Source organism: Hevea brasiliensis, chromosome 11 (genome assembly GCF_030052815.1).
Source record: "Hevea brasiliensis isolate MT/VB/25A 57/8 chromosome 11, ASM3005281v1, whole genome shotgun sequence".
Taxonomy (NCBI): domain Eukaryota; kingdom Viridiplantae; phylum Streptophyta; class Magnoliopsida; order Malpighiales; family Euphorbiaceae; genus Hevea; species Hevea brasiliensis.
This window is the reverse complement of record NC_079503.1, coordinates 21548372-21561173: the sequence shown is the minus strand read 5'-3', so window position 1 is coordinate 21561173 and position 12802 is coordinate 21548372. Positions and strand designations below refer to the sequence as shown.

The 12802-nt window shown below is 33.5% G+C and overlaps 1 protein-coding gene across 1 annotated transcript; it reads left to right on the top strand.

The window, feature by feature from the left end:
- The first annotated feature begins 484 nt into the window (after window positions 1-484).
- LOC110672113 (uncharacterized) lies at window positions 485-1138 on the top strand. Its single transcript, XM_021834797.2, has 2 exons — window positions 485-520; window positions 611-1138. The coding sequence occupies exons 1-2, from the start codon at window positions 485-487 to the stop codon at window positions 1136-1138; spliced, it is 564 nt and encodes a 187-aa protein (XP_021690489.2).
- Window positions 1139-12802: the final 11664 nt, after the last annotated feature.

The window sequence follows — 12802 nt, the reverse complement described above, 5'->3', positions numbered from 1 at the left end:
AAGCTTTTCACTCTTTCTCTCTCTAGAACTTGAGCCTTAGTAATTAATTTTCTTGAGAGCTTATTTTGAGCTTTAAGTTTCTTGCGTTCTAAGATTGAACGTGAAGTTATTGAGAGCATTTATTGTAATTAGAGTGTATTTGAGCATTAAGTTGCTCTTATGGGAAAAAGGGATTGTAAAAGAGATGCTCTTATGGTTTTGTAAGTGCTTTGATCTTCAACCAAAGAAGATGACAGTAGAGTTACTCTCAAAGAGGGCCTTGAGGAGAGGACGTAGGCTTAGGATAACTAAACTTCTATATATCAATTGTGTCATCATTCTTCTTCCTCCCTTCTTTGTGTTTATTTTCCTAAAATCCTTTTAGCTTTTAAATTTTTTATTAGTATGATTTATCCCCCCCTCTTGGGTTACTTAAGGGATAACAAGTGGTATCAGAGCAAGTCTCCATTCAACAAAGATTTAACCATCTTGGAGGAAAGATCAAATGGCAACCTTCAATGCACAAGAAGGCCAATCGATGGTAAGAAATCCTTTCTTTGATGGAAATGATTTTCTCTATTGGAAGAATAGGATGTATTACTTCCTCAAATCAAAAGGAGTAGACTTGTAGGATGTTGTTGAGAATGGTCCATTCACCCCAGCTAAAGTTGTAAATGGTGAACATGTGGAAAAACCCAAGGGTGAATGGAGTGAGCAAGAAAAGAGAAGGGTAGCTTTAAATGACAAAGGAATCCATGTTTTGTTTTGTGCTCTTAGTAGAAGTGAGTACAACAAAGTGCACATGAAGTCTACCACAAAGCAGATTTGGGATGCTTTGGTAATTACTCATGAAGGCACAAATCAAGTGAAGGAGAACAAGATGGATTCCCTAATCTATCAATATGAGCTATTCAAGATGAAATCGGATGAGACGATTAGTCAAATGTACGATAGATTTATGGAAATCATTAGTGGAATCAAATCCCTTGGGAAGACATTCACTAATAAAGAGCTAGTAAAGAAGATACTAAGGAGTCTTCCTAAAGAGTGGTTACCAAAGGTGACTTCACTCAAGGATGCTAAGGATTTGAGCAAAGTACAACTTGATGAACTTTTAGGAAATCCCATTGACTATGAGTTAACACTCAAAAGAGAGTAAGTGGACAAACTAAGCAGAGTTAAGAAGAACATTGCTTTTAAGATGTCTTCTGAAAACTTAAGTGATGAAGATGAAGAGTTTGATGAGGAAGAGCTAGCCTTGGTAGCAAAAAGAATAAGGAAGATGCTCTTCCAAAACAAGATGTTCATTCCAAAGAGGAACTTTAAGAAGGATAACAGTGAAAGTAGCAAGAAGCATCCTATCATATGCTATGAACGCAATAAGTCGGGTCACATTAAAACGGAGTGTCCCAAGTTGAAGAAGCCTTCCAAGAAGTTCAAGAAGAAGGAATTCAAAGCAACATGGGATGAAGTAAGTGAATCTAAAGATGACGAGATTGGTGATGAAGTTGCCAACTTTTGTTTCATGGCATTGGAAGAAAGCTCAAATGAGGTAACTCTAAGTGATGAAGTTGTTGAATTTTGTTATTACAAACTTATTAATGCTCTTAAAGTTATGAATGATGAACTAGAGTTCAGTCATAAGAAAAACAACCTTTTGAAAAGTGAACTAGTAAGCATAAGAAAGGAGAGTGATACCTCATCTAAGGACATTATACCTTTAGATAATGATACATAAAAATCCTTAAATGAGCTCTCACTAGAGAATGAGAAGTTGAAAAATGAAACTCTATGACTAAAGACTTCTCTTTCCAAATTTACTAAAGGGAAGGACAAACCTAATGCCATTTTGGACTCTTAAATGTTCCCAAGTATCAAGTATGAACTTGGCTATAGCAAATTTGCTCAAGCATCCCCTTCTAAAACTACCTTTGTGAAAGCAACTATTTCAAGTGAGTCTAGTCATCAAGAGTCTAGTCAAAAAATGACTAGTCCTAAGAGAAAAAAGCCAAAAGCATCTAGTAGCAATGCACCAAAAATGACTCCACCTCAACATCATGTCCCTAAGCAAAATGTCCATAAGGTATCTACACCTAGGAAATTTGCATCTAGACAAAATTCCTATAGGGGACATGCCACTAGACCTCACAACTATCATCCCACTCACAATGCCTAATGCTCACATGCTTATGATGGACACAAAAGAAATGGTTACAAGAGACCGTATGCTCACTTACGTGCATATAGACCAAGAACTAGAAGGTTTAATGGCCATTATCACTATTATGTAGGTGTGCTTGAAATCCTCAAAGCTTAAAACCAAGTGGTATTTGTATAGTGCATGTCCAAGCCATATGACTAGAAATGCCAACCTCTTTATTTTTCTTGAAAAGAAGGATGAAAGTAGGCAAGTTACCTTTGGTGACAATGGCAAAGGTAAAATTATGGGGATAGGTAAGATTGGTAAGAAAAACTCTCCTATCCTTAATAAAGTTCTTTTAGTTAATGGTTTGAAGCATAATTTGCTTAGTCTTAGTCAATTATGTGATAAAAGTTGTAGGGTTATTTTTGAACCAAAATCATGTTTTGTTTATAGAATGTCCAACAATAAAATGTTATTTGTTGGTGAAAGAGTTGAAAATATCTATGTCATTGATTTGCATGCTATGTTTAACAAAGATGTCAAGTGTTTTATGTCTATTAGTGGTGAATCTTGGACTTAGCATAAAAGGCTTGCACATGCTAGCATGGAGCTTCTTACAAACTTGAACAAGAATGAACTTATTGAAGGGCTTCTAAAGATCAAGTCCAAAAGAACAGGGCTTCTAAAGATCAAGTCCAAAAGAACAAAGTGTGTGATGCATGCTAAATGGGTAAGCAAGTCAAGAGTTCATTCAAGTTAATTCACAAGGTATCTTCATCTAGATCCCTTCAATTGTTGCATATGAATTTTTTTGGTCTAACGAGGGTAGCTAGCTTAGGTGGCACACATTATGCATTTGTCATAGTTGATGACTACTCTAAGTATACTTGGGTTACATTTCCTGCTCATAAGTATCGATGTTTTGACGCTTTTAAAAAATTTTAAAAAAAGGTTCAAAATGAAAAAAAGGTTTTCTAATTTCTTCTATAGGAGTGATCATGGTAAAGAGTTTGATAATGAAAATTTTGAAAAATATTATGACTAATTAGGGATCACTCATAATTTTTCATCTCCTAAAACTCCCCAACAAAGTGGTGTTGTTCAAAAAAAAAAAAAGAAAACTCTTTTAGACATGGGGAGGACTATGTTAAATGAATACAAATTACCTATTTATTTTTGGGCAGAAGCCATTAATACGGCTTACTATATTTCAAATAGAGTTTTTGTAATGCCCCTTACCTGTCTACAGAGTAGTCGAGCAAGGCATGTCACATTCGGTGCTGAAGCACCCTATCTTGTCTTGTTGTATACATTATTAATTTAATTTCCATTTAATCATAATATCCCATGTGTTGAATTTTTTTTTATCGTATTTTATTTTTATAGAGACCCGGACAGAGTCTCCTCTATTTTATTAGCGTATGGCGGGTTCCACTATTTGCAGTAAAAAACAGTTTTATATCTCATATCATTTTTCCTTGCATCATATCATATCATTGTCTATAAAATTTTCAAGAAGATATATTTCATTCATTCATATAAAATTCATATACAATAATTTACAATTTATTTACAATCACAAAATAAATTACATCAATTACTTATGTACAATGAATAAAATACAAAATCTAGATACACATGGGCCCTACCAAAAAAAAATGGACTACTGAGGTTACACCAACACTATAGCAGATCTGATGCAATCCCTATCTGGCACTATTGCTGGTCTCTAGTTCCTAAGGGTAACGCGCTAAGCATAACGCTTAGTAATGCATAAATTAAAGTAAAAATAACTAAATAACTAAAGATAATTATTCCCAGTATAATTTCATAAAGAAATATAGATTTCATGAATTTGGAGTCATTTACATGTTTATTGAACTTTGGGAGCAATTAAGTCTATCAGGATCTTCTCAGCTCATTTATTCCATATTCAGTCTTATTAAATTATTACTCATGCTCAAGTAATCTATAACAGACTATACAGATTGGATACATGAAAGTATAGCCTATTATGATTTCTGGCTTTATGCCTGCCCACTGGCCTTGTGCCTGACATGACCGATGTATACATGATAGACATCCATATGTCTATCATGTATACATCGGTCATGTCAGGCACAAGGCCAGTGGGCAGGCATAAAGCCAGAAATCATAATAGGCACAATGGCCAACGGGCAGGCATAAAGCCTATAGAACAACCATATTAGATATATATTGCCTATCAATGATTATTCCTGTGGGCAGTACTGTAATGTGTAGTCCCTAATTAGTATACCAATCTATTCATACTATATACATAAGTCTAGGTATACTTTGGGCAAAGTAGTATTATTAAGTACTTATAGTTTTATTATTTCATGTTATGTACTATTTGTGTTTCATAGCATTTTCATGTTACTTGTGATGGGAAACATAAGTCCCACATACATATTCATGTCACTTTTATGTTTAGCAAATCATTTTGGTTAATTCCATATCATATGAAAAGTCATTTTATGAACCATTCTCATGGTCAGATTTGGTGTCTTAACTTTACCTAGTAAATTGGTCAAGATGTGGCCACTGTTTGGCTGCACTTCCTTCATAGAAGTTGTTCCTCTATGTCTTATCTTTGTTTTCCTATTTTAATCATGTCATTTTTAGTTTTAGAACTCAAGTTATGGCCAAATTATCAAAACTGGTTCAATGCCTCTTTATGGTTCCAAAACTAGGCAGATTCTAGAGTCAAATTTTGTCCAACCATTTGGATATATTACAGTCATTTTTAGTCCTAATATCCTTCATATGAGTTGTTACCTTATGTCTTAGGGTCACTTAGGTTTAGGAATCACAATTTTTCAACTTATATAGGGTGAGTTATAGACAATTAACTGACTTGGACTCCTTAACCTTATGCTTTAAGGATTTCAGGTTCAGGTCAGTGTCTTTGGTTCTCATTTTAGGGTCCTTACACTCAAAATTTGAGGAATGTTCCTAAATCAAAGTTGGAGTTATGTTTCTTAAGTTTTCATATCAGTTTGGGTCATCCTATTTGGAGTTTCTTAGTGGGATACATGGTTTAAATACTTTTCTGGGTTAAGTGGCTATGTAGTTCAATTTCAGGATTTGGGATACTCAATTATTCTAACAATTTGGCCAAGTTCCATTAGGTTCTGGGTTTTGGTCAAAACATCAAAATTGTAGTTCTAGGTCTTATAAAAACTTTGGCTTTGGTTTCACTACATTTTCAGTTTTGTGGACTAAGTTATGATATTTTTGCCAAAATTGGTTGAGTAGGTCAAAGTCCAGAATTTCAGGGCAGTTTTAGTTCTGGTTAGAATATTGACCTAATTTCTTCTATCAAATTGGTTGGGTTAAAGGCAAAATTAGGCTTTGTACTATTCATGAAAAATGTGCTCCTATGTCTACCCTTTCCAATGGTTCATGAATCAGGTTATTCTGACCTTCCTAGTGTAAGTTAAGGCCATTTGAACATTTACTGTTCATATGGTCATTTTTCCAAGTCTAGCATATAGTTACCCGAATTCAAGCCAATTTTAGGTCATCTTAGGTTCAGTTTCTGGGCAGGGTCTCTGCATGAAAAATATAGCTTTATGTCCTAAATTTCACCTCCAATTGGCCTCACACTAATTGGAGCATTGTGGCTCTATTTATGGCCACATAACCCTACTGGACTCATATGTCCAGAATCTTGCATAAAAATTTAACACTTCCAATATTAGTTCCACCAAACTACCAAACTTCAATCACATTCATGGCACTTCAAATAGTTAAAAAATGGTCTCAACAATGTCAATTTGGCATCAATTCGCAAAACCCTCAAACTTTGGGTCAAAACCCTAACTTTAATTTCTCAACTCATGCATAACACTTGTAAATAAACATACTATTTATATCTACTTGTTAATCAACACTAGTAAACACAATTATGCTATTCAATTCATCAAACTCCCATCATTGCCATGCCTACCGAATTTTAGGGTCCCATTTACTCATGGTATTCTTTTTAATTTCATGAAATTTTAACTTAGTTTAACATGCTAACCATACTTAGAGGAGAAAAGATGCTTAGATAGTGCACTAACCTCATTTGTAACCAACTTGGACTTGCTATAACCTTAAATTTTCTTCAATTCTTGGTTGCCTAAGGCTTCCTCAAGGTGTAGGAGTAAATTTTAGTGAAGGCAAGTATAGGTTTTGGGGTGAAAATGGAGAGAAATTCAAGCTTGAAAGCTTGAAAATAGAGAGAGCTTTTTATCCATGGTGGTTCGGCCTAAGGGTGTGCAAGGAAGAAGATGATCATTTCTTTTATCCATTTAATTGATTTTATCTCTATTTATATGTGTTTATCAAAATTTAATTGGTTATAAATTTTAATGATTCATTATGACATCGTGCTTATGTCATTATTCTTTTATATTTTTATTTCTTTCTTTTCTTTCTTTTCCTTTCCATAATACAATTCATAATTTTAATTTATTTTTAATTATTTTATTCTCTCTCATTTTGATTGACATTTAGGTCAAGATTCAACACTGAGGGTGAATTGACCAAAATACGAAGTTGTTCATCGGGTTATAATTGTCTTTACCGATCAACATAAATTTTCTTACATTTTCTTGGCATTTTTATTGCCATCTAAACCTCATAAATTCCCCAATTAAGTCCCAATATTTATCTTACAGAGTTTCCCCATGAATCTGGGGTTGACAACTATCTTCACAGTCGCTTATCGTTAGGGTTACCCATCGCCGGGACCTTGGCTCCTTTAACCTACTTACACTTAATTTCTTTTATTTTTCTTTAATTTTACTTGGTCTTTATTTAGTCAATTTATACCTCCTCACTATGGTTTAAGTGTAGTTCCAAACTTTCTGGCTGTCCGAACAGACGTTAATCCTCGAAACAGTAGAATGTATGGACTACCTAAAGTAACAGCGTTACAATTTTGATTAGACCTTTTCTAAAGAAAACCCCTTATGAGTTTTGAAATGGCAAAAAACCCAGAGTATGCTATTTTAGAGTATTTGGTTATAAATGCTTTATTCTAAATACTAAGGATAATTTGGATAAGTTTGGCTCTAAAACTAATGAATGTATCTTCGTAGGGTACTCTAAATCTAATAAAGCATATAAGGTATTCAATAAAAGAACCTTAGTTATTGAGGAGTCAATGCATATTGTATTTGATGAAGTTAACCACTTTAGTCCTAAAAAGGATGTTTCCTATGATGATGATCTTTTAGGTAACCTTGATGAGTTGACCCTTGAATATCCTCAATCTAGTGGAGATTAAGCTCAACCCAAGGAAGATCCCTTGAAGGCATTAGAAGATGAAGTTAAGCTACAAGAGCAACATGGGCAATTTGTTCCATACCAAGGAGTTCAATAAGACTTGCCTAAGATTGGACTTTCAAGAAGCATCATCCTTGTCGCAAGGGTTTTGCAGTTGCCAGACGATTCTCACCAAAGTGGAAAAAGTGAGGAGTTGCCACTTTAATTTTAAGGGAAATTAAAGGAAACCATTACTGAAAATAAAAACCACTTTCGAAACAGAGATTCTAGGTTCGGAGTCCATTCACGGGTGGGGAAGGTGTTAGGCACCCAACCTCGTCTCTTAATGAGGGTCGGTAAATTTAACGATGTGCTCTTTATAACTTACAATTGATAATTTTGGGGGCTTTGGAGTCACGATGTCGGTCCTTATTATTGATAAAAGGAGTGTTTAATATCTCAACATTTTGGGTTTCCCAAGAACACAGGTGCATGGGATGACCCTACAGTGAATTGGTGTTTTGTTTACTTGATTTGTTACATATTTTATCTAATTTCTCCCACTTTGAATTAGGACTCTAATTCTAAAGAGGTGTTATTTGGTCCCTAAAGATTCGTAATGAATGAGGAGGATTATCGGCTCACATGTTATGTACCTCGGTATTTAGGTGTTAACAATATTAAACTTTTGATTGAAAAGATTTTAGGAAAGGACTCTCTCCTGATCTCTTAAAATATTCTTAGACTTTTAGCTTAAAGAATTTTGGGTAAGGATTCTTTCACGATCTCTTAAAGTATTTTTTATAGTCAGCTAATTCGGGTGAGGATACTCTTCCGATCTCTTAAAATACTTTTATTAGAGTTTTTACTTAGAGAATTCAGTTAAGGACTCTCTTCCGATCTCTTAAAATGTTTTTATTAGAGTTTTAGCTAAGAGAATTAGAGTAAGGACTCTCTCCCGATCTCTACAAATGTTTTTATTAGAGTTTTAGCTAAGAGAATTTGGGTAAGAACTCTCTCCCGATCTCTTAAAAGGTTTTTATTAGAGTTTTAGCTAAGAGAATTCGGGTAAGGACTCTTTCCCAATCTCTTAAAATGTTTTTATTAGAGTTTTAGCTAAGAGAATTCAAGTAAGGACTCTCTCTTGATCTCTTTGGGTTATTGTAATACCTCTATTTGCATAGCCTAGTATATTTCACTCTTTCGGTGACCAGTGTCGGTCCGGACAATTAAGAGGATTAGAACCACATTTAAGACAATTAGATAAGCCTTGAACGCAAATAATTAATAATTGCCAAATAGTTAAGTATAAAGAAGAAAAATAAAGCATAAAAAGTTAAATGAGCTAGGAGTCACAGTGATGGGTGACCTTCCCAGGAAGTGACTGCGAGGTCAGTCTTAACTCAAATTCTAAACAGGAAAATGTGACGCTACGGTCCTTAGGACTATTGCGAACACAGTAGAAAAGAGAAAGTCACGAAAAAAAAGTTGTTAAACAGGTCAAATAATTAGGTTAGGGATCCGGAAGAAATACTGAATAACTTGCAAACCGGATTGAACCAGCGAGGGGCAATCTGGTCAATTTACCCCTAGAGCTGACCCATGACCTAACTGTCTAATAAAATCGGATAAAAGAAAATTTCGGAATCGAAAATTAAATTTAAGAACTAATAGAAAAATAAAGAAAAAAGAAAATAAAAATAATAAAGTGATATCATCATGCATGACATAATGCATGACATAATAAAACTATAATTTTAAATTTGAAAAATGGGATAATCATTTACTTAAGTGACCAATTAAAAAAAATTAAAAAAAAACAAATAAATTGAGTCTTCTTCTCAAGTTGGCCGCCCCATCCTTTCTCCTTTCTCTCAATTTTTCTTCCTTCCACCATGAAAGCTCATTTCAAGCTTTCATGGCCCTAAAATTTGTTACCAATTTCACAACTCCCTACATTAAAACTTGTTTTTGAATCTTAATTTGAAGATTTGAAGTGGAAGAAAAAGGAAAATTGAGGAGTTTAAGAAGTTAGAAAAGCTCTAATTGAGGTAAGTTAATTTAATCTTTTTCTTTAGTATAATGAAGTGAAGTTGAGTTGAAATTTCATATGAAATGGAAGAATTGATGCTTGTATGGGAATAATGAATTTTTGGCAGCCATGGAAGTTTATGGAATTGATGTGTTTTGATTTAATTAAACATACCTTCTAGCTTGATTAGTGATGCTTACATGATGTATAGGTTGAGGTTGCTTTGAATTTCTTGGAATTGAGAAGTTGAAAATTTAGGGTTTTGAGCATGTGAAAAATTAGAGAAAAAGTTGAGAATTGGTCAATTGATGTAAATGACCATATTTGAGTTGAGAAATGGTCAATTGTGACCATTTGTGGTGTGTGTGAATTGTTAGAACCAAGTTTCAATTCGGATTGGTTAAGGTCAATATGCAGACAGCTTGACCTAGGTCCATTTCAGGGACCAAAACTAAAAATTTACCAACCTAATTGGTGTGAGGCCAATTGGGAATGAAACTAGACATAAAATAGACCATTTTTCATTCAGGAATCATGCCCAGAAAATGACCATAACTTAGTAAACAATTAGGCCAAATTCGGATTAGGGCACACTGCCCTGTACAAAAATGACCAAATGAACAGTAGTTACTTAAATGACCATAACTTGGTCTAGGAAGGTCCAAATGACCTGAATTTTATACCGATAGAAAGCTGAGACATAGCCCTACAACTTTCATGAAAAAACAAACCCAAATTCTGACCATAATCTATCCAAAAAGTCACCTGCAGTTAGCACACCAAAGCTGCCAGTATCCAGAAAATGCCCAGAATTCTTGGTAACACCAAATTCGGCCAGCTTTAGAAAAATGTGCATAACTTGGGCTATAAAACTCCAAATGGAGTGATTCAAAAAGAGAATTAAAGATAAGACAATAAGGAATAACTTTGATGAAGGACACTTAGCCAAATACTCACAGTAACCAGACCAATGGAATAGTAGAATACAGGGGACCAAAACTGAAAAATTGTAATTTCTCTTAGGAGACTTAGAAATTGAATTAGCAATCAATGCCAACAAAATTGACACCCAAAATGTGGTATATGGGTACAATTAGAACTAATAAACCTATTAAGTATAGAAAAGTCAACATTTTGACTTGAATAGTGCCACTATACACAAAAATGTGAAAGACCCAAAATTTATAAACCGTAATAGGTAGGATAAGTCTGCAAAGAAATTATTGGAATTTAAGTATTAGAAATGGATACTGAAACACTTTAAATTTATGTGTTTCAGTTGGAAAGGGATCTTCGAAGGAGAAATGAAAGTTTGAGTAAATTGAGTAGACAAAAGAGGTATGTGTACAACTAGTTTTTGATTGAATTTGTTTTGAATATTTTACGTAATTAAATGATTTTATTTTTCCTTATGCACTATGTTTATCAATTATGGGATTTAACTTCAATGATTATTGAAATTGGCATAGCAAGCACAAGTTTAGTTTTGTGAAATATTATTTCAATAATTATTGAATATTGTTTTGGACTGGATAAATTATGTTTGGAAAATTGTGTTGGAATTATGTTTTGAATTGTGAAGGGCGATTTGCATGAATAAAATACAAAATTTTGTCTTGGATTGTGATAGGCATAAAAAAAATTATGGAATATTGGAATTGATCTTGAATTAATATTGTGTTGTGATTTATACTCACAAAAAGGACAAAGAAATGCATGATATGGTTTTATATCTCACTATAGATGCTTGACTAGGTTATTACCCATCTTTATAGTATTTGTTGATGAGACAATGGAGTTAGCTTTGTTTTGTTTTGAATGCCATGGTATGTGCACAAGCTTAGATTCTCCTCTTATTAAATGTTAGATCTAAGTTTTTGTTATTGATCCATCGGAAGTTGCATTATTGTGTTGTGTACTGTGCACGATGATTCGACCTCCCAGACCATAGGGAGTTAGAATCACCCCGAAGATGGCCCTTTCAGATTAGCCTTGCATAGTTAGTGAGATAAAGAATGGGTTTTGATTGATAAGAAATTGTGATTTTAAATGAGATTGTGCACAAATGATTTTGTTAAAATAAGTTTATTTCCATAATTGTAGGAATTATTTTTATTGTTCAGTTGTGATTTGACAAATTGAAATTTTGATCAAGGTTATTTTAACAAGTGACTATTATTATTGGCAATGAAAATTTTGACATTAGGAAGTTGGTTAAATTTCGAGATTCCAAAATTTTTGGCATAATTATTGTCAATGTATATTGTATTACATTTTAAATTATAGTTGTGCACCACTGAGTTCACCACTCAGCGATAGCTTTATATTCTGTTGCAGGTGAGAGTAGAGATAGAGCAGTTGAGTGAGATTCTTGTAGCTGCACCTTGAAGACTGCTTGTGACCAGCCTCGGGTATATTATAGGTATACCCTTTTATATTAGATTTTGATTATGCATGTAAATATTTGTATGTAAATTATTTGAGCAGTTATACAAAAACTCTTGTAATATTATTTTGATATATAATGAAATGCAAATTATTGTAATGTTCAAACTTATTTTTGAGTTTTGTAATGAATGTAAATTAATTTTTCTTTAGTGGAATAAGAATGAAGTTATTTAATATTATTTTTGAAAACAATTGAATTGAGAATTGTTTTGAATTATGGAGTTGGGAGAAATGATGTTGATTTGTACTGTGGTAGTGGTTGATTTTGATGAAAAGAATTATTGGAAGTGTTTTTATAGGTGTTTGAAGAACTGTTTTTCCCAAATATAGACGGCACTCTATCGAAAATTTTCCAAATTTTGCATAAAAATAAAAATGGACAAAAAATTTTAACTAGTCTTTAAACTTTAAGTAAATGTTTTTAATACCTGCTATAAAAGCTCACCATTTTCAAAAAGTAAGAAAATTGTTTTAAAATCCCTTGTAGTGAGTGTATTTAATGGGTTATCAGTAGACGGAGTCGGTAATTCATTAGGTATACTACGGGATCATGTTATGCCTTATAGAGGGGTAAGGTGTGACATGTTTAGTAGTATCAAAGCAATGGTTTTAAAGTAAATTTTTAACTGTGAATTTGAAATATTTTATCGGTACATACAACTGCTCAAATATTTGATATATATAGTACAATTGCATCATAAATATGAATTAATGGAGAGAAATCTTCTTGTGTAGGTTGTCCCGAGAAAATAAAATTTTGTGAATAGAAATGGAAGAGGGGAATAAATCAGTAGAACAATCAGATACAGTTGAGGCACAAGAGGAGGCCTCAGCTCCTCGAAGTGTCGAAGGCTCGACTGTACTAATTCCACCGGTACAAATCACCGCACAAGTGGCATAGCAAATGGCCACCTTCTTCCAAC